Here is a 22,417-nt window from a genome sequence, read left to right as displayed (position 1 = left end):
ATGTAATTGATCTTGAAAATACAGTCACAACTGTTATCCTTAGATACATAATTGACGTAGTCCTTCCCTATTATGCTCTTTAAATATATTCAGATCTTGGGTAAAATAATCTTGCCATTAAATCTAGTCAATAGAACAAGCATACTTTGTAGCATCAGGCAAGTACACAAATTAAGAAGAAACACTGCTGCGAACTTTTTGAAGTCTTTGGCTGGCTTCAGCCAAGTTCTACTAAAGTTTATTTCAAGCATGTCACTTCCAATATAGCACTTGCTTGAAAAGAGAAAGTAAAGAACAAACAAAATGCTAGAATTGATCAGCAGCACCGTTAAATGGAGACTCTTTCAATTGCAAGATCTGGCTTGCAATTGCTCACATTTAAATTTGTTTTTCCAACTGTATGCAACCTGCATCAAGCTGTAAATATACAATACCACAAAAGAAGTTAAGCATACCCCTCACGTGACTAATATACATAATTTGTGAAATGAAAAATATGCAAATGCTGGTTATCAAATTAAATTTCTTTCCTCAAAATATTTTATTTTGTTCATTTTTGTTTTAAAATTCCTAACCTTTCAGCAACAGAAAGCAAGTATACAAGCACCGGAATAATCCAAGCATACAAGTACCCTTATGAAAAGAGGTTTTCATGGTTTTAGCTACTCACGCTACATCAGTATTCGCATATCAGAATAACCACACTACCTGGCAAGCAATTCTAATCAAGAAATTCACAACTGTATCTGTATGCTGCTTATCAATTGGCTTAGAAAGAAGCGCATCAGCTCCTGGCAAGGACTGGCTACGTCCAAATACCTGTATGGATATAAAACACAGAAAACAAAGACAACATCATAAGAAGGCAAACAGCAAGAAGAATATAATTAAAAGAATTTTTAGAAGTATAGCGTTTAATTCAGGGTCATTCACGTTAACTGGGAAAACTAAATTGCATAGGCAGTGCAGGTTAAAACTTCTGAGTCTCTGAACAAAACCTGAATTTTTTCTTACAGCACTTATTGCTCCAGTAGCTGTCCTGAATCGTTTCACTTCTTGGCCAGAATCAACAGACAACCCTCTTTTAACAGCAGATGAGGTAGAACTTGCTCCTTCTCCTCCTGCACTTGGATCCATATCTGAATCTGGCTGAAATACCAGAAATGTGTGTGTTAAAAAAGCATTTAACAGTGTAACAGTTCAATCTTTACTAGTTTATTTAGAATTCCTACCTGCTGGTCTTTAATTCTTTGCAATTCCCATTTAATAACTACTTCAGCAAGATCCACAGCTAATTTTCTTTGCTCTATCGTAACGCTGGGAGTGAAGCCCAGTCTCTGCATGGCACTAACCATATGCTGAACCAAGTGATGTCTCACTGGATAATAAACCTGAAAAGATGGTTTCACACACACATTAGCCAATAAACAAAGACAGTGTTAAGATAAAGTTAAAACAGAATGGTAAAACAGTCGTTAGCCCAGTTTCCCTAAATCCATAGTATGTTCAGGTTTTACTATCGGGAAAAGTAACCAGTGCTTTGAAAATAAAATTTTGGCTACAATTTTCACTATTGACTACTGATTTCAGGTACCCAAACAAAGGCGTTCTTTTGAAGATCTATTATTTCCATATGTCTGTCTCCCCCTTCTCCCCCAAGGACAAGTGATTCCAGTGTTTTACCAATTCTTTTGGGTTGCTAAAATTTCCATTTGAACACATTCAAATATTTTTTTCCAAAAGTACTAAGCCATCAATTCCTAAAATATAACTTATAAGTTACATTTTGAGTTCTAACTTCAATCACTATAAACAAATGGAAATTTAACAGAATGGTAGACTCGAAGTCATAATTATAATTAGCAGAGAAAACAAACAATATAAGCTTAGGGAAATGATACTGGAACAATACAGTATTCTACTTTTAGCAACCAGAATAACAATAAAGCCCATTCTTCCACTACTAAAAGAACAGCCTTGCATCCAAATTTAAACAAGTAAAATAGGATCTTTCTAAACTAAACTAAGCACTCCGATTTTCAAACAATAGACATTACTTGCATCACCAAGAAGCAACCCAGACAAAAAAAATACACACATCTATCAGCTGTTCTGTATTGGAACAATACACTGGTAGGTTCACTACTGACCTAAGGTCAGGTATATTTTTTGCTTAAACTAAATCGACATTTCAAATACTTGTGCTCCATGGGGAGCTTGTTTGGCAGCTCACAACGCTATACCAAGGAAGTTTTACAAACAGCTGAGATACAAAAGATGTTTTAGCAAAAAGGGAAAGCACAAAGAACAGAATCAAAAGTGAAAACACTTCAGAATGTGCTATATAATGTTAATAGTTGTATTCAGTTTTAAATAAATACCTACACAGACAGCTGATGACTTCTGAAATGAAGCCATTAATTTGGATTACGTCATTTTGTAATCAAGTTGTAGTTTATTTCCTTAGTATCTATGATACAGTAACTACCAGAATAATTAGTACAAGTACCTTGAAGTGTTGTACTATCAAGTGCAAAATATGTACTAGTTGGGGAACCGTATGACCCTCTTCCACAATGATTTTTCTTGTCCAGTGAGTCAGCATCTGATGTCCATCCTCCATTCGGGCAGGCACAGCCGGAGTCAGAATGGCCATCGCTTGCCTGACAATAGCTCGCGCTTCCATTGCATGAGCTTTCAGAAGACTATGAAAAACCTAAAAGTCAAGGTTTCTGGTTAACATTCATAGTATACATATTTACAAAAGTATGGAATCTATAAAAAACTACATGTATCTTCTAAATAACACCTTTTTTCTAGAGGCCTGCAGTTCAGTAAATATATGGTGGTACTTCATTAGGCATATACTTCTATATCCTCCACATTCCCTTTTTTTCCCTCCCTCTCCAGTGTCCAACTTCGTTATCCTCTGATCCCCACATTCAGTCTCAGCTGAAATTTATCTCTTTCAGATGAAGAAACATTACTGATTTTGTTAACTCAACCAAAAGGTTTTTTCGTTATGCCCTTTAGCCTCTCTTTTTTTCCCCCCACTTATCTTCAAACTTCTTTCTATACTTCGCGATCTCCAAATAAATTTGTATTAATATTTGGCTTGGTCCATCTGTACTTGCTTATGGAGGATGAATTTAATTTCTATGTGTATACTAAGTATCCAAAACTACTGTGCCAAATGTAGTTGGCAACCTCCTACCCCAACTCTGCATTAAAATAAAAAAAAAAAGCACACTACAGAACTTATACCTTAGAGGTATGAATACTAGCACTGAGTCCATACCTGCAGAACTATCTTCTTATGTATGGCAAATTTTGCAATGATGTGTGCCAAAAGCAAATGTCCACTGTATTTACATGCTGGATCCACACACGCTTTGGACAGGAGGCATGGCCAAGCAAACGTCATCAGGCGTCGTAGTTTGCTATTCCGGTTTTTGTTATTGTCATGAATGTGATGTGGAGCATGTTCAACCAGCAGAGTGGCAAACTGCAAGAGATATATCCTGAGAGAATCCAGCATATCAGCCTGCTTTTCTGGATCAAGTACCTAGTTCCAGGAACAATGAAAAAAGAAAGGGAAGTGTGAGAAAATAATTTATTAATAACAGAAATCCTATTTTTGCTTGTTGAATGTTTGCTTTTTAAGAAAATAATTAAGTACTTAATAAATAACTAAACACTTCTTGAATGGAGTTTAAGAAATAGAAAACAGCATCCTAAGATGAAAACTTCTTAACAGTCAGTTTGATTTGTACTGGGGTTCAATGAAACCAAAGTAAATTACAAAGATGCTGATGGTCAACCACAGAAAATTTTGCTTACGAAAAGACTGGGATTACAGCCACTTAAGGCCCATGTCTAAAAAAAAGACATTTAAATTCTAACGATATCATTAGAAAATGAAAATTGCAGTCCAATCCTATTGATAGTTGGAAGACCTTGCAACAGTTCAAAATTATGATGTGATTTAACTTACTGCAATATTTACAAATAGCACAACAGTCAAATTGGGATTGAAAAGCCAAATGAGAGAAACAACTTCTTATTTTAATTTTCAAATGCTAATGTAAACACTATTACCTTTGTGATAAAAACACTAGTGATGCTTTCTGGATTATCTCCTTCTGGGTTTGGGGGTCCCAACAGCTGTTCACCTTCTCCCTTTTCAAAGCTGTACAAGAACGCAGGATTCAGGATGTGTTGCAGCACCTACAGAACATCAGCACAAAACAGTTACACTCAAATAAATACTGGACTCTTCTGGCAGCAGTCACCATCCTAGTATTCATATGCAAACCTGCATGTTAGAGACATTTTGTTACAAATGGAAACTATAAATAATACCTTAATAAACAGATGCACACATTTTTTTTCCTCCTTTCCCTCTTTCAAGTGCAAGGATTCTTAGAAAGCATAAACTAAAATAGTCAGCACTGAAAGCAAGATAAATTGCTGTCCCTGTTTATTATCACTCTTCTTCAGGTATGATATTTTCAAGTAAATGGCTCTGCCAATTATCAAACTCGTTGACATTTAAGTAAGTGAGTTTTGTTGCCCTAGTTCCCAAGAAGAAAATTAAATCTAAATACCAGACTACTTTGATCTAATTGCTTTAGTTACCTTGGCTTTGAGCTCATCTCCAAAGTTTGGGTCATTGAAGTCCACAAACCGAAAGAACAAAGCACGTTTTTGGGGAATACTGTAGTTTTTAGGAATCTCTTCTTCCATGTACTCTTTTAAGAAAGTCATGTTGCAGAGAAAACGACCCGTAAAAGCCCGAAGTAACTGGAAGAGCAGCTCTATGTCACCATAATTCCTTCTGTAAAAACAGAAAAAGAAAAAGCTTCTTTAAGAAAAAAACCAACAAACTACCAAAACTATTATTTTCATGACTTGAAGAAACTAATACCAGTTTTAAATGAGCAGAGAGCCAAGAACAGGTAGTACCTGAGGAGGTCTGGTTTTAGAGCTAAAAGCAATATTATGAAATACATTAAACTTTCTCTTCATTAACTACTAACTTTAGTTAGTATCCCTGTTTATATTCATAATACTTTCAAATTTATTAAATAAATATACACAAGATATAGAAAATAAATGTTCTTACGTACTTGCAGTAATTTAACAAGCAATATGCTAACAGCTTAGGTTCTTTCCAATTTGTTGCAGCCATATTCTCCTTACGATGTCTCTCCTGAAAAGCTTCACTCACCCATACACGTTTCAGCTGATTCACCAAGGAATGCTGATTTGCTAACCAACATTCATCATTCTTAACAATAATACTTATGATCTGTCAAAACCAAAACAAGACAAATGCACAGTCAACATGCAACAGATCTGTTAGTGGAAACAATAGTATAAAAAGCACTTTTTTTCAGGTCAATTAAGGGTTCTAAAATAATCCAAAGTCAAACAAAAAGTAGTTTAGATCAATTCTTAAAGGACTGTTTTGTGCCTTTTTTTTTTTTTTAAAGAAAGTTTTCCTTGCCATGTTTCTCTCTCGTATCACAGTTGATTAAAGAAAACTACAGTTCAGTTGAAAGACTGTACAGAAGAGGCCTTTTGCTTTAGAGATTTTAACTATCCAACGAAGACCAACAAAAATAAATGAATACCTTGATAGCCTGAAACTGAAGATCAAGACGCAACGTGGTAGTGCTCGGAGAACCAGGTCTAACAGCTGCTTGGGTACCAACAGGCAACAAAAGAGTGATAAATCGATTTGGATTAGCTGCCAGTACATCTCGTAGAGGTTTGGCATCTCTATGTTTTAAGAAGCTCTGAAAAAAGGAAGAAATAATTTTAATAATGACCTTTAAAAGCAAAAATATCAAGAAGATACATCATCCTGTGGTTTTTATATTCATCACTGAAGTTATAGAGGTTACATTTTATTTATTCATGTATATAAAAAAAGCTATACAACTTCAGCGATAAGGCATAAAATTAATAGCTCTAGACCAACAAATATGAAACAGAGAACAGGCAGAATAAGGCCATGCTTAAGTACTATAAGGTCATACAGACAAAACAAAACAAAAAAAAAACTTGTAAAAGATCACAAACATGATGAACCAAAAGTATTTGAAGATGATGTTTTTTTCCCCCTCTCCTCTGCCCCTACCACTTACCATAAACATTCTGCTCCACTGTGGATCATTTAAAGTGGCTTCCATCATGAACAGCTCTACAGTCTGGGATGGATGACGTGTCAAAAATTTTATCAGAGGTTCCCTGAATGGACTGCCAGCCTGTAAGATTCAAAATGCTTAAATTAAAATTGCGGAGTGCAGAATTTTTGTCTACTAATTTACTAGCACCCAGAGAGATATTTTTAAAAATAAAAAAAAAGCAGCACTAGTTTTGGCATTTATGCAGATATAAAACACTCAGAACTTTCATGATTAGGATTTACTGATAATATCAAAACTTTCTTTTAAGAAAGTAAGGCAAACATTAACAGTCCTAAGAGGACTGGAGAGCATTTTTTAAAGCAAATATTTATATCATACACTCTTTCCAATATGTGGAAAATTCATGGCATATTTACAAATAACATACAGCAAAAATATCAGCAATGTTAACCTCCACTTTTACCTCAATCAACATTGCTCTTTCTGTTTTCATCACAACTTCCAGCAGAGGTTTAACCAATGTCTGAGGGGCAGCTGGGATAAGATGAAATAGATTTATAATTGCTGAACAAATCTTCATTTCCTACAGGTAAAAAGAAACATAATTATATTAATATTACCAGTTAAATAGATTACCATAGTATCATACATGCTACTATTTTTTCCTCTCTACATCAGCAGAGCCAGCAAGGGTTAACATATATACAATATCTACTTACCACGATGTATGGAATAAAGTTCTCTTATGGAACTTTGCCATTCCACTTGCAATATCATGCTTTCATTTTATTTTTTGTCAGAAAAGTGATATTTTACAGACAAGAACTAAACTCTGCGTAATGATAATGGTGATGAGGGAGTTGCAGAGCGCTCACTGCTGCACTACACCAAGTAGCTCGTGCATCAAAAAGCCAAATCTTCCTTTCTAAACAATTTCTCACATACAACCCACAACCCCAGACTCAAAATGAAGAACAAGACAGACAGCTTTCTCCCAGCACTGCTCAGTACATCTTGCAAACAGCTGGCCACTCTGGAGCAGAGTCAGCTCTCTTCTCCCACTACATATTCTCCCCCTAGATAATAAATTCTCTTAAGTCCAAAATAATATTAGGCTTTTGTTTCATTGTGCAATTTAAAGTGAACTACATTTCAGTTAATGAGATGGTGCATCTTCTTCAGTAAGAAAAGGCAGGAAAAAAAAAATCCATCCTTATCCCTCTAAAACTCATTTCTAGTAAACAGTATGTAACAAAATAGGTACCACATACATTGCATTTCCTCAACCGAATTTACAAAGTATTAGGCCCCACCACTTTAACATGTTCTGCCTACACAAAACCCCCAAGACTACTCTCATATATTGAGGCATAAACACATACAGAAGACTTAAGCTTTCATAGAAACTGAAAATCCTGCTCTTCCTAGTAAAAACACGTTTCACATCCTGAACAGCAACTGTATCAAAATGATTCTGCCACAGACAAACATAAGACAATTCACAGCACTGCACTCAAAGGCACAATGCACTCTGCCCAAAATACAACAATAAAACTAACATCACAGTTAAGAATAAAAGTAAATCAAAAATAAAACATGAAAAACAAAACACAACAACAAAGAACTTCCTGGTGCCTCCACTGAGTTTCTCACCTCTACCCCCTCCACGCCAGGCTGAACCAAAACAGAAGTCACAGCATGAAAAGAAAAAGCCCACAAAAAATATCAAGTAAACAAACAAACCAGCATATGCTATTCTTCAGGCTGCAGTCAGAGACCGACCTCAGTAGGGTTATTTTCTCACCTCAAACTGAAAGCATGGAGACAATAAACTTCTCAGACACTCTGAATTGCTCTCCTAAGAGCTCTCCTAAGAATTAGGATGAAAAGCATCCTTTTTTCTACTTGTATATTGTTTATACATAGCTTCCCAAGTATGTCTAACAGATAAAAAGATATTAGAGATGATTAAGTTAGGGGAAATCAATCTTCTAGCATCTTCAAAGACAAATTTGTCCAACATTGATCATGAAACAACTGTCGATATTTGAACTACCAAGCTACACTCTTACTAATAAGCTGTAACGCAGAATTTCCACCATGGTGCCACTGTTCATGAGAAGGAGAGTCTGAAGCAACTACCTACTCAAAATTAATTTCTTACAGTACTGAACATGACCTAAAAACTAGGTTTCTCCTTGAGGAGGTGGAGAAGAATAGAAGAAGGAATTTAAATGAAAGATTTCAACCATCAGGCCAATAAACTAGATCTCATCTCTACTTAAGCTGTTATGTCCTAATTTGTTCACTTATGTAAACAGGCAAGGCACAATTCAGCAACACAGAAGGACTGTCACAACATTATTTAAGTGAATGAAAAACTTAGTTGTTCTGGCAACAACTGTGAATCTTTACAACAGTTGTTAATTATTATGCCATTCTAACTGAGATGGCTAAAGCTTTTACATTATCTAGAAATGCTATTTGCATATACAGACTTGTTTCTTAGACATTTTGGATGTAGACCATTCCATTAAGAGGCCTTGCTGACTAGCCACTACGTGCAGCATGCTGAAGAAGAGCATAACAACGACAGCATCACCGCCCAATGGCACCTTCGTTACGTGCTGCTGCAAGAGAGATGAAAATTCTTCAGGTCAAAGAAATTATTGTAATAGTGCTCATTTCAGCTGCCAAATAAAAGGGTTTCCTGGTACACACGGCAGAGAATGGTGATCACCTCCTACTCTAATCACTCAACCCAAACAATACGACCTACTTCAGGAGCTCTCCCCATCACTGCTTTTATGTGAGTATTGCAGATTTTGGAATCTCAGTGCAGGCTCAATATGGCAAGTGAAAGGCCAGCTGCAACTAAGTGTACCCACTGGTTTTACCATCCAAGTTTTTCCAGGTTTATAAGATACAATTACAGAAGCAGTACTCATACATATGGAGATTTGAACACAGACTGCCGGATCATTGGTATGAAGATCACGTTGTCTGTGTGATCTCCACATTCAAGAAGGCAGTCTGTGACTGCCTTCAGTTTCCTACAGTTTCTACTCTTAAAGAATCTTTAGAGCAACAACTGGGGAAAAAAAGTAGCATTTCAATTAGCTTTGCAGCCACACAATTCTATCTGAAACCATTTTCAGACTTCTCCTTCAAGACTTGAGGGTTTGTGTTCCTCAAGTTTCTGATGTGCACTTCCCCCTTAACACATTTTAAGCCAACACTTAATAATAAAAAAAAATCACGTTTAGAAGACTAAACACACAACTACACAGAAAACATGAACAGAAAATATTAAATGCAAAAGAATTCACCATTAAATGTTATTTAGTGACAAGTAAAAACTGTTTTACAGGTGCCGCATTGTGGTTAGAAAGACTATTGCTACATGAAGATCTGCCAGACACCTGTAATCACCATGTTTGTGTAAAAATCAATCCTAAAAGAAGAATATGAAGGCCTTACAACTACTCTGACCCAAGTAAAACATTAGAGATTAACTGGGAAATGTGCAGTTTCTAAATTTAAGAAACAAATTCTACTCCATTAGAGGACCTCTAGGTCAAATATAAAGACTGAATTCAGATTTAAAAGCTCTCTTTGCAATCACAGGAAAGAGTAATGAAAAAACACTAAGGCAATTCCATGTTCTGAGGGAAAAAAAAAAGCCAATCTATTTTCATTCTAATTTGAGAAACAAAGAAATTAATACAACTCCCCCCAATGTTTCAGTAGTTGCAATAATACAGCTCTACATATATATTAAATTATTAATAAAGTCTTGATATAATTAAAGGACTTCTGGTAACCTACATGAAAACACTCTGAAGCAGGAATTCCTTTAAGTGCAGTATTGCTGAAGAACACACTGTACTGTCATTAAGTTGACAATAGCTTAATGCAATCTCCCATTTACAGGAAAATCTGTCATCTCACAGTTCAACATTGAGACCATTGACTTGGGTGGATGAGAGATTTTGATGTGATCTCAGCTGGTAAACACTGAATTTGTTTTTCACAAATTATAAGTAAAATTAACCGGGATATTATTATTTCACAAAATTTTCAAAAGACTGTTATGAACATCAAACATTAGCGAAAAGAAAGGGATAATGCTGCTGAGCTCATCATCTACTCCAGTGATAAAAATTCTAAGCAGAAAGAGCTGAAAAAAGAAGTCAGTGAGCAGTTCCCACACCAAGCAGTACAGAATAGGCTCCACAGTTAACTGTTCCCAGCAGGTAGAAAACTCTTACTAAAATTTGTAAGATACAATTAGTAACATTGTAACATGACACATATGTAAGTTCATTAGCTTGTAACAAAACATCAGTTTGCAATCAGTTATGGCAGCATTTACAAGTGAGTGAGTTCTGCAACTCCTAAACATTAGCATTGTTTATTTCTTCTTTGTCTTCCCACATAAAAGCATTCATTAACTTACATTTCCATCACTCCTCTGTCCACCTTTGTGTGTAATAACTACAACTTCCATCCATTTACGCAGGTGTTGCTATCAAAAAAGACAATTAATATTATTCTTCTAATTATACCATTCCATTTTAGCAAGTGACAGCATATACTTCAAGAAAAGAAAGAGGCAGAAATGATTGTTTGAGGGAAACAAAGGGAAAAATGATTAGTTACTTTTGTTCCCTCAGATTGAAAAGTAAACTGTATGGTTTCAAATAGTAAATTAACAACTTTAAATACTTTCAACTCCTTCCAAACTGAAAAGGTAGGAATATCACCTAAAAAAAGCTGTTATTAATCTATATGCAATTAGAAGACTGAGTTTTGGGTGTGAAATGTATAGGCATCTTTCTCACATCAAAACCATGGCACTCTCCTGCTAGGAGAGTGCAACAGGGGACTGCTAAAGATTTTTATTAGAATATACCTAGAAACTTTATTTTTTAATTTAAATCTAAAGCGCTCTACAGGAACAGCAAATGCTGAAGTTGGTACCAATTCAGTTTTTATATAGAACAAGCAAATATGACATTTAATGATTAAAAAAAACCTTTTAGCTCTCAATATAGTTTTACCACTAGCAACTGAAACTAGAATCTGAAAGTCAAGTGTGTTGACTTCTAAAGGTTGCCTCAAATTCTCTCCACATTCAAGAAAGCAAGGCTTGTGAGACTACATACAATAAGAAGCACAAAAATTTGAAGTCAGATAGGCAATGATGATAGGCTTACACCTGTTCAATTATTTGCTACATACATGTACATATAAATATTTAAATAGCCCTGGCAAAAGAATAGAGACTTTCCATACACACACTTTAAAAATTGAAAATGAAGTAAGAAAGGAAATACCTTCCACTAAAATGGACTTAGCCTGATAGGAAGTAAAATGCATATTCAAGGGATTACTTAGTATATTATGCTGCTGGCACCATACTTAGAAAGAAGTATGACCAAGCAGACCTTAATATAATGAGGTATAACTTCACAAGACGAGAACACCTCTTAAATTTTCGGTTTAGCAGTTCTTTAGAAATTAAGACAAACTTTAACCAAGTAAATGTTTGAAGATACTCATTTTTCCTATTAATTGTAAAACAAAAACATTTTACTTGAAATTTATACATCAAGTCACTACTGAATTATTCTTTGGCTTAAAAAATACTAGTACGAGTTAAAAGACAATTTGAAGGATCAGAAAAAACAAAAACACCGCAATACTTGAGTGGGCTTACCATCATTTGATCACAGAATTTATCATTAAAAGAGTTTGGAAAAAGTCTAGTGACAGATGTCAGACGATTCACAACGTTTAGTGTCAGGCTTCGATAGTCCCCCAGCATCATAAGCAACGGCCTCATGTGTGTATGAATTTGATCAACTTCTATTGTAGCTCCTTCCAAGAACTGCAAGAGAGTATAGGTTTAAAATACATCACAGAGCTTAGTGACTTCTGTGCAAGCAACTTACTTGAAATAATTTCTGCTGACTTCATTATTTTCTTTAATTTTGTACTTTCAGAATGCAACAGTTTGAAAGATATTTATTACTAGAAACATATGCAATGGAAAGATGGAAAACACTTTAGTATTCTTGATGTACTGCGGGATATTCCATGAAACAATCAAACAGGAGGTCTTAATTACAGACAAGGAATGAAAAATTGCCATAGTTATAACTGAAATTTACAGTTATAGACAAACTCCCTAGGCACTACTTTATTAACAAATGGCTGTGTATCTGGATGAAAGCAATGGAGCAAATGTCTGTTAAAATCCACACGCATAAGTGAGAAACATAAAAGGTGAGAGAAAACCTGGCTGCAAGCAGCCAGACAGAATATTTCCTGTTATAATTAAACATCCTGTGGGCATTGATTTATCACAGGAAAAGGTGGTAGAAATGATTTCAAAAATCTCATACCAAACGCACAGGTCAGAACAACCCTTAGTTGCTACACCTCTTACCTCTCAACTGAACTGTACTGTCAGCAAGTCCTAACTAGTCAGTACTTTTCCTTTCATGACCAAAGTAACATGAAAAGATGAGACCTGATCTCTAATTAGTCAACAGCCTAAGAAAATGTAAACCACCAGCATTACTATACTGACATTCCCTGTGACATACCATCCAGTTTACACCTCATTATGAAGAGGCTGTAAGCGTTTTTATCATCATTTTCTACACATGAAGGAAAGGTATTAAGTCTTATAAAATCTTGCTGAAGTAGAATTAGGTCTATCTACCATGCTGCATGTCATAATGAGAGGACATCCTTTTCCCCATCTTTCCAGCTTTTCTCACATTATAGCCTAGCATCCACAGAACAGATGCAGCATAGCACCATTACTAATTCTGGCCCTAAATAGTACACAGATGGTGCCGTCCCTTAAGGTAACTGCAATAGTGTGATGCAGAGCTTAACTCTGCCATATTGCTTCCATTTCCAAAACCAACCATGTCTCTACCAATTCTTTTGGGAACAAAGAGTAAACACAAGAAAAGCTTTTACAATAAAGCCAGACACTCGCATTTGCGAAACTGCTAAGAAAGGCTGATGCATCTTCCCAACTTTCCCAAGAAGATCTGTAACCGAGACGTAAAGCAGAGAGACCACGAGACTTGAAAGCAACATTGTTTTAATGCACTTACCTTTCTCATGCATGCTTCTCCTGCCTCCTGCAGTTCATTATTTGTTGAATTAAGTGCCTTGAAAAGTGCAGCAATAATTTTCTCTCTTGACTGAGGTAAGTAATTGCAGGCAGCTAGAGCATCTGCAAATATCAAAGTAAATTTCTCTTTGCTAACTCAATTTCAGAAAGAAAGGAAAAAAAGTAATTCTACATTTATTCTTTTCAAGCTTCTTTTACTTCATCTTAAATTACATACCGCTAAAGCCCAGAATGCTTTGCCAAAAACAACAGGCATCATAAAACAAGAAAAGACTGGAAAGTCTATTAACAGAGTTTTAGTTTTCCTAATCCTATATAACATAATTAGTCTAAAAATATTTTGGGTTAATTTCAGAAACTAAATCTTACTCATTAAGGAAGCAGCGATACTTCCCATTATTCTCCATTAAACTGTGACCTCTAGAGAACAGTCATCAGTCTTCAAGCTCTCAAGTTTTCTGCTGATCTTGGGAAGAAGATTGCCCTTTGCTCACAAGGACACTTATCTACATCTAATTTTGTTTATGAACTTTCACTTACTTAATGCAGCAATGCGAAGAGGTACAAGTGATGGAAGACTTTTGTAACAAGGTAGCTTCATTAAGGCATTATCTTCAGCCTCACATAAATTCAAGAGCTAGGGAAAAAATAAACAATCATTTTAGCACAGCATTATGAATGACGGTTGAAACAGTATTATCAGCCATCCTTTGAGCCTTGTTTCCTTAAAGACACAGGTTTACCCAAATTACAATCCCCAAACTTCACCAACAGGCAAAAATTCTACTTGAAATTAGAGTGTAAGTTTCCATGAAAACTGATGGTTAGCCAGAGGCAAGAGAACCCACTAATAATGCCACTAAAGAAAAGTCAGGCAAAACTTAGTGTTTTTACAATTTGCCAAAACCTAGCAGGTCTATTTGCAAACATGTTGCACATATGGTACAGGATGTAAAAGAACGTCTACAGAAAAGTTTGCCTCCTGAATGGCAGCAAAATACTGAAAATACTGAGTACAGGGGTAAGAGAACAGATGGAGATTAAGAGGAAAGAAATGTACTGAAAATGTCTTCAGTAATTCATATGGTCATGGGTCACTGCCCTGAGGGACAGTTCTTTTCTGTAGAACCCTCTTTGCAGAACAGTATTTTCAAAACACATGTATGTTTCTGTTAGAAAGCACTGAACAAGTTGGAAAGAAAACAATGCAAGTTAACAATGCCCAAGCTATGTCTATATCCAAGAACATTATTACAGTTGAGATCTTCACAAAATCAATACATCACTCTCACCTTTATAAACATTTTTTGACGCTTTGTCTTAAGGAACAAAACGAAGGTCCTCTGCATGGACAACTATATCCCATACTTGCCTTGCTAACTGCAATTGCTGTTGGTATCAAAGCCCTTAACTTACATTTGGGCAATACTGCTAGGAAACCAAGTGACTAGACAGTTTCTCCACATTAAATCCACATACTAGGGTTTCGCTTTTATATCTGATTTTATCCAAGCAGTTAGGGACTCAAAAACCTTAACAGAAAATGTATATATTTTGGTGGTAGGACCATTGGTATCATATATATGCTGTGCATAAAATAAGCTTTAAAAATTAAAATCGGGGCTATTAGGACTAGGAATGTAACATGAAGATTGAACATGTTAGAACATTCTACTTAGCTCAGAGCTAGCCATTCTACTTAGCTCAGAGCTTAGTCATAAAGGCAGACAACTTCATTGGTCCACATTTCAAAAGGCAAATTCTTCATTTCCAGGGAAAGTTTAAAATACGTAGAGAAAAATGTATTTGCAGCAATAAGAATTCTGACACCATCGTTACTTCAGAAGCTACATTCAAATACAAGAACATAAAAAGGAAGTACCTCTGTGTAGAAAACCTTGTGTTCCACGACATTTAAATCCATTGTAAACAACCGAGGTTGCAGGGTTGTGCAAAATGTATTCCCCTCCATCAGTCCGATCTGTGCATTTGCAGGTTGATGCCTAAGTAAATGCTTTTTAGGAGGAACCATGTCTTGGAGGACCTACACAATGCAATTTCAATTACCAAATTAACACCATATTCAAATGATCCCATAGACCTAGCCACTAATACAACATTAGGTATGACCACGTTTCTATTCATTTGCTACTGAGGCTCCAGATATACCTCTTTAGAAATCACTAAGCAAGAAGAAAAAATGTTTCTCTGATCTAACTGAATTCAGTCAGGGAAAAAACTCAGGGAAAAAATCTCCAAATATTACATATCCTCTGTGAACAGATCTATGGTTGTTTATAACTTCACATAACTTCATAAACATTTTTAAAAAGAAATTCATAGACTCAAGCATTTAAAACATTCAGGTCCAGAAATGAGTATTTTAGGCTCCTAAAACATCAGAAAGGAGAGACATTCAGGTAAGTTTTTTTCCCCCATTACAGCAACTTTTCACTCTCCTCCATAAACACCTTAACAATATAAGGTATCAGCTGGGCGGCTTCTCTGTATGTTCCCAAATTGCAATAGTGAGATCTATAATTTTATATGCTGTGGAGGCCTTTAGGGCTTATGTATGTTTATACTAGCTTTTCAAGAGAAAAAATGCTATCAGCTAGCAAAAAGTGATTTCAGCCAGCTTTGATCTGCATAGTCTTTCTGGATATGCCTCATACTTAGATATAAAACAGCAAACACAGGTTCAAAATAAAGTATCTATCCGGCCTGCCATCTGATTGGTAGTAGGATGCACAACCCATAACTTCAGGAAGTAAATCACTATCAATGCTGGCTAAGTAATGAGGCAGTACTCCAGCCACAGTGTATTTTAAACAATGAAACACAGTAAATGACAAACATATGCTATCAAGCCACTAAGAACTTAATTCGCTAAGGTGAGAAAACGCACTCAGAAAGGCATTTTGAAAAGTCGAACTGGTAAACAACTTTAGACACGCTTGGACTTCCATTAAGTATTTCTGCTTACCTCTTTGTGTGGCTCCATAATCACAGTGACGCTTTTTCCAGTGACCTGTGCAAGTACTTGTAAAGAATGCATAGCCTGTTTTCTCACAGTAGAGTTTGGAGAGGTTACTTCTCGAACTAGATCATGTGTCACATGATGGAAAGACTTCTCCTGTGCTGCTAGGATTTCTTCTGTTTTTTCTTCATCTTTTAAAGGAGTTGCACATCTAATCAAAAGCTGTTCTAGTGTGGTTTTTGCCATAGCAACCGCTCCATTGGAAACCTGAAGTATCATGGATTATTTTTATTTTTTATAATTTTTTAAAGTACAGAACAAAAATAACAAATCTACACACTACTCAACAACAAACTCTGCACTTGTCTGTGATGAATCCTCTGGAAAGGGCACATGTTCAACTAATCTTCCCACCAATCTTCCCAAAGCTGTGAGTTGCAATGAGTGAAATCTAAGAGCTGGAACACCTTAGCAGTGGCATCACCATATGATTCACAACTGAGAAAAGATCAAGAAGCCAATTCTCTAGGTATCTGTAACTACATACAGCTTTTTAATAAGATGAACACCTTCAAACTAAATGCAGTCCAAGTTACAGTAAATCTAGAGATCTTTCACTAATCTAAATGAGACTCGTATATTTCTACTCTGAATTGAGCAAATGCAATTATTACAGAAATGATACATTTTGAAATTAAGTAAAATCAAGATCAGAAAAAGCTCAATTTGTGTGAATTAAGAAAAAAAAAAAGCTAGTTTCCCCCACATTACTTGATATAATACATTCATCCTTCACCTCTCCAGTTAGATCCATCATAACAAAGAGAAGCGCCTTCAGGAAAGTCTGCTGGTTCTGGAGGACCCAAATTAGTGGAAGCCGTTCCATAAGAAATTTAATTGACACCACGCCTCCTAGTTTAGCATACCAAGCTTGTTCGTAGCAGCAAGCACACAAACGTTCCACAATGTAGGAAAACAAGGGAAGCTGACAAGCCTGGAAAAAAAAGAATTCTTTCAGTTTGTTTTGTCAGCTCACTGGTATTTTCTGAAATTTTAGAAACAAAATTCAGCTGTCTGAAACTAGATCATTTAATCATACATTTTTTCTAAATAAGAAAATTATGCATAGTATTACCCTTTCCTTTGACCCCAAGATGATGCTTGCAACATCAAATATCACTGCTAGAGCCACCTCTCCTATTTTGCAGAGCTCCTTCTCCTCATAAGCCATGCAGATTGCTATGGCATCAATAAGCACCAAGGGATCCATGCCTTTCGACCCATTTTCTTCGCTATGAAACATGGCTGTGCTAGGCTGGCTTCCAACCTGATAGCACTGCAGCAGAAAAGGACCTGTAATTTGTATAGGGAGAGGAGGAAGAAAAAGATAAGACAATGGATATTGAAATATGAATAGTCTTTCAATTAAATTTTACTACTTTTCTGACTAGAGGATGGCAAAACTAGTAAGCAATGTGTCAATTTGCATATAAATGGATTGTAAGGCATTCTTCACTCTTAGAAGAAAAAAAGATTACATCTACTTGAATATTTTCTTCTATGCACTACATTACACACTGCAGAGGCTTGCTAAGAAGATTTAATTAGAATGAAGAAACTTAAGAAATTCAGATTATATTAATGCGCGTCCTACAGTCCAACTCCAAACAAGAAGTTTACTTCATAGGTAGAAGACGCTGCAGTGCTTTGCATTTACTTAGTTCCTCTAATAGTCCCTCAAAATTGCAAGCAAAAACAACCCAATTAAAAACCACCTGCAAAAATAATGGCATCTAAGTTACACAAATGCTCTGGAGATATACACTGTTCCAAACCCTATTTGTTTTATTTGCTTCAGCATTTTAAGAGTATTATTAGGTGATGTTTTTGAAAACTTGCTTAACAATTTTCACTGCTCTATTATTAGTTAAAAATAATTCAGCCACAGAACAAAACCCAACACATCTACCCAGAATATCATGACATACTTGTTATAATAGTTAGTAGCGTTAAGTAAAAAACTTCACCCCTCTCATGACAACAAGATCTTTAGGCCACTTCACTTACCACACTGCTGAGCTACTGCCACCATTGTATAATGGCGGATCAAGCTGGCTACAAAAGGCAGAGCACTTGGTCTCAGATCTTTGATGACTGCTGACATGAATGCCCCTGTCAAAGCCTGCTCAAATGTTTTACGAGCTGGAGTATCCTGAGCTTTGTACCGATGCGAAATAATTACACTGGGTATGGACTTCTCAGTAAAGCTGAAAGACAAAATTAAGTTCATTATAATCCTAAACTTGGCAGTATTGGCAGCTCAACCATGAACATCAAGTACTTGATTTACAGTTTGCTCTTGATATCAAACTCCTTTTCCACCTCCCATTTTCTCATCACTTTGATAGAGCTAGACCGGTTCACTCAGTTGGTATTAATTTTGTCAACCACTGGTCTCAAACATGATGGATAGCTCAATTTCTTCATGAACATTTAAAGCCAGTGGTTCAGAAGAAGCCACATATATTCCAAATAATAGGTATACAGGCTTCACACTGCAACTCAATTACAGAATGTCATTTTCAATATTTTGACATTTTCCCTTTTTTAAAATGACATTTGATTTTAATCTTTCAAGACTGGAAGATTACTTATCAAATCACTGCCCCAACAGAACCTATTCATTGCAAAACTATATTTATGTCAAGTCTAACAAGTCCCAATTATAATAGCAACTATGCTCTTTAGCAACACTTACTATACTGCAACTCAAAGTCAGCACATACTTTGTAGGCAAAGATGTGAAAGTTGTCTAAAAGGAATGAACTTTAGTATTGATGACTCAAATTTTGAAAGATGTAAAAAATAAAAAAAAAAATCCTTAACTGCCCTAAGACAAACAAAATCATACATCAAAACCTATCCATCCATAAACATCAGCTGTGTGTATGTGACTATGCTACAGACTGGTCACTAAATGGAAACTAAATTTTGCATCTCTTTCCCTTTGGTAAAAAGTTAGAAGCACATACAAAACATCACAATCTTTTTTTTGAAACACTATTAAACATCAGAACACTCCAATTTCTTAAATATATTAAACTACAATTAAATTTATAAGAAACTGTCTTGTCATATCTAAAGATTGTGCATTGGACTGTGAGTAGGGGAAGAAAATTAAAATTTGGAACATTAACAGATGTTATTTGCATTAAATAACATGCAGACAAAACCAAGAGGAAGATATGAAAAGTCCTGCATAAATTTAAAAGGAAGCAGGATAAACCACAAGGTAAAAACATCATGCAGAATACATTGTTTAGACTAACCATTCTCTCTAAATAGGTTACTCTAAAGACACTATAAATTTTACATACACATTTACGTTTAAAGAATTGTCATACTTGGGATGTGCCAGAAGTTGATACAATGCATGCTTATTATCATCCAAGCTCATCATAGCTACTAAGAAACACTTGATTACTTCCCAGGCTTGCCTGCGATAATACGGCTCTGTGTTAGCACTCTTCAAGCAGTCCAGAGCAGTTTCAATTGCCTACAATCAAGAAAGAAGAAAAAAGATAGTAATAAAACACTATTTCTTAATATTTATTATAAAGTGATTAATCAAGGGAACAGTATTTTTAATACATAATCACTTAAAAAGCACTTACAATTTAGACTGCCCAAATTAAGAAATACAAAGAATGCCTGACATCAGTGGAATGATGATTAACAACTCCTGAAACAACTTTTTGCATTTTTACCTGCAAAGTCTGACAACTCAAAAAATAAAACAAAAATAAAAATAAACCAACAAAACAAAAAGCAAATACAAGGAAGTGGGTTTATATTCTGTTTCTTCATTACAGAATAAATGAATTAGAAATCTCTGTCTAACTCAAGGGATATCAAAACATATTCAGGTGTGTGTGAGGTCCTAAAAACTACTTTTAAGTATGCAATTTCTATAATGTTGAATATTTATTAATTCAAATCTGGAATTGAAGGCAGACATAGCACACATTTGATCAAGTATTTTTTTTTTTTTTACTTTATAAGCAAACAAACTTTCAAAAAGTCTGTAACGAAGGAAAACTGAACAAGGTAACTTCTTAGCATAGATTATGCCCTTAGTTCTCAAAAAAGTCCTTACCTTTTCCATAGGGAGCTGAATAGATGCTTTACAGTCTGAAAATTCTATTGTAATGCTGGGTCCTTGAATTTCTGTGACCACATATTGTAGTTTCTGTGATTCCTTTAACATTTTCCTGTTACTTCCACCAAATTTACCAAGTACGCGATAAGCCACATGAGAAATGCTGTCTGCAGGATTGCGCAGTGTACGCCACAAGGCCTGTATTTTTAAATATGACATGGTCAGAACAGCCTCACTTCACAATTTTTCAACTTATAATGTATAAAAATAAAAAATAAGAACCAAGCAAAACATTTATTCTTTTATCTAGGTACTATCTATATAACATAACCTCCAGGAAAAAAAAAATATCTATATGGAATAAAAGCAGTAAGTTCACAACAGTTAAACTGTAAATAGATAGTCCTAAACACAATTCTGGATTAGGCTAATATAATCAGATACAAAATCTTTGCAATACTGAAATGTAATTTTGTATTTATGGTTAATATTAGATGGACAACGTCATTAATTTAATTAAAAACAGAACACTAAAAAAACACCACAATGGGCCAAGTTAAATAACCTCAAAGAGCTAGTTTCAACATCTAAAAAGAAAAAAAAAGGCAACGCAGACTATATGCTAGCACTATTAGAGGAAACAGCCACATTTAAAACATTGTTCCAAATTTCAGCCATGCCATCTTCACTGGATATGTAAGATTGTAGTTAGTTGTCAATCATGATATGCTGAAAGCAATTAGTTTTGACTGTCGTTTTCAATAAGTTATCAATTTTTAAACACTTTCTGTACTATTTAATCTTAAACATAGCAATGTTCTTCCTACTGAGTCCCAATTCTTAATTTTAACCTCTTAACAGGGGGTATAGAAGGAAAGATTAATTCGCTTTTAAATTTTTCAGAATTTTGAGTTTAGCAGCATAACACCAAATGGTGTTTTAAACTCAAATCAGACAGGCATGGTTCTCACAACAGTTTTTTCAAGTTTTTATAAGCAAAATTTCACATAAAATTCTAATATTTAGTGAATCAACGACCTCTTGTGGTTTAACAGGATACAACACATTTACCTGCATAAGCTCAGCTCGAACTGGTTGAATATGGTCATACAGAAAGTCTGGCTGCAAGTTGTCCACACACAATTCAAGAGTTCTTAAGCCCTGGCTAACCAGGGTTTGAGATCCGTTGAGAGCCGACACCAAGGGATCCATCAACATTGGCAGGTAAGGGAGCAATGAGCTCAGACGAACTGGCACCGTGAGGCAGAGCTCTACAAACAAGTCCTTCATGTGTTGTTTATGAAGACCACTTTGCAACATATTAAGTCCTGAAAATCATTGATAAATTACACATTCAATAGGAAATAACAGTCCATAGTTCATTGCTCAAAAACTTCTATTTCCTATACTTAGAATAACCTGGCATTTAAAATTATGTGAAGTCCGTATCTCTAAAGAATGTATTTAGAAAATATATTCATAATTACAACTTCCATCTACGCATTTTATGCATTGAATGTTTTTGTAGGTACATGCATATACAGAAAGAATATCTATGCATACACTGAAATTTAATATTAAATACATGTTAAAATACAGTAGCTTTTGAATACAGTACACGAAAATAAAAAAGAAAAAAGATTGTTGACCCAAACCTTAATTTTGTATCTATTTAAAAAATTCACATGGAGAAAATTGTTTTAAAAATATCTGGATTCTTGAAAATGAACATGAAAGGTGTATGGGTCATTCACTGTCCCATACACACTAAACACATTCCCCAACTTACTACACAAACAGAGCAGGAAGATTTCATATATTCCACAAACACAGCTAGCAGCTTTACACTGACACGCATTTTACACAATGAGTTATACATAACATACATATTTGATAGCTACAATAAAAATTGCCCCTGCAAGTTTCTTGATTCTAAATCATGTGCATTTACATTTCAAAAGTGC

General features: G+C 35.2%; 1 protein-coding gene across 11 annotated transcripts in view; it reads right to left on the bottom strand.

Moving 5' to 3' along the window:
* The window catches only part of TRRAP (transformation/transcription domain associated protein), a 92,069-nt gene that overhangs the window by 50,576 nt on the left and 19,076 nt on the right, over nt 1-22,417 (bottom strand). For 7 of the 11 annotated variants that reach the window (XM_068698824.1, XM_068698822.1, XM_068698829.1 and 4 more), the window contains exons 21-43: nt 21,525-21,781; nt 20,451-20,651; nt 19,672-19,850; nt 18,362-18,561; nt 17,430-17,647; nt 17,091-17,288; nt 16,301-16,561; nt 15,197-15,358; nt 13,855-13,951; nt 13,295-13,416; nt 11,878-12,048; nt 10,615-10,683; nt 6,619-6,738; nt 6,153-6,272; nt 5,637-5,801; nt 5,130-5,311; nt 4,639-4,837; nt 4,099-4,227; nt 3,299-3,565; nt 2,510-2,716; nt 1,233-1,391; nt 1,015-1,149; nt 709-819 (exon numbers count right to left, since the gene is read on the bottom strand). In XM_068698824.1, the coding sequence (XP_068554925.1) occupies nt 709-819; nt 1,015-1,149; nt 1,233-1,391; nt 2,510-2,716; nt 3,299-3,565; nt 4,099-4,227; nt 4,639-4,837; nt 5,130-5,311; nt 5,637-5,801; nt 6,153-6,272; nt 6,619-6,738; nt 10,615-10,683; nt 11,878-12,048; nt 13,295-13,416; nt 13,855-13,951; nt 15,197-15,358; nt 16,301-16,561; nt 17,091-17,288; nt 17,430-17,647; nt 18,362-18,561; nt 19,672-19,850; nt 20,451-20,651; nt 21,525-21,781 (3,929 nt within the window). The remainder of the gene's footprint in view (nt 1-708; nt 820-1,014; nt 1,150-1,232; nt 1,392-2,509; nt 2,717-3,298; nt 3,566-4,098; nt 4,228-4,638; nt 4,838-5,129; nt 5,312-5,636; nt 5,802-6,152; nt 6,273-6,618; nt 6,739-10,614; nt 10,684-11,877; nt 12,049-13,294; nt 13,417-13,854; nt 13,952-15,196; nt 15,359-16,300; nt 16,562-17,090; nt 17,289-17,429; nt 17,648-18,361; nt 18,562-19,671; nt 19,851-20,450; nt 20,652-21,524; nt 21,782-22,417) is intronic. The other 4 variants (XM_068698828.1, XM_068698831.1, XM_068698833.1 and 1 more) reach the window with 1 other exon arrangement.

The sequence above is a fragment of the Anas acuta genome, chromosome 15, assembly GCF_963932015.1.
Source record: "Anas acuta chromosome 15, bAnaAcu1.1, whole genome shotgun sequence".
In the NCBI taxonomy this organism is placed as follows: domain Eukaryota; kingdom Metazoa; phylum Chordata; class Aves; order Anseriformes; family Anatidae; genus Anas; species Anas acuta.
This window is presented reverse-complemented; position numbering and strand designations above follow the sequence as displayed.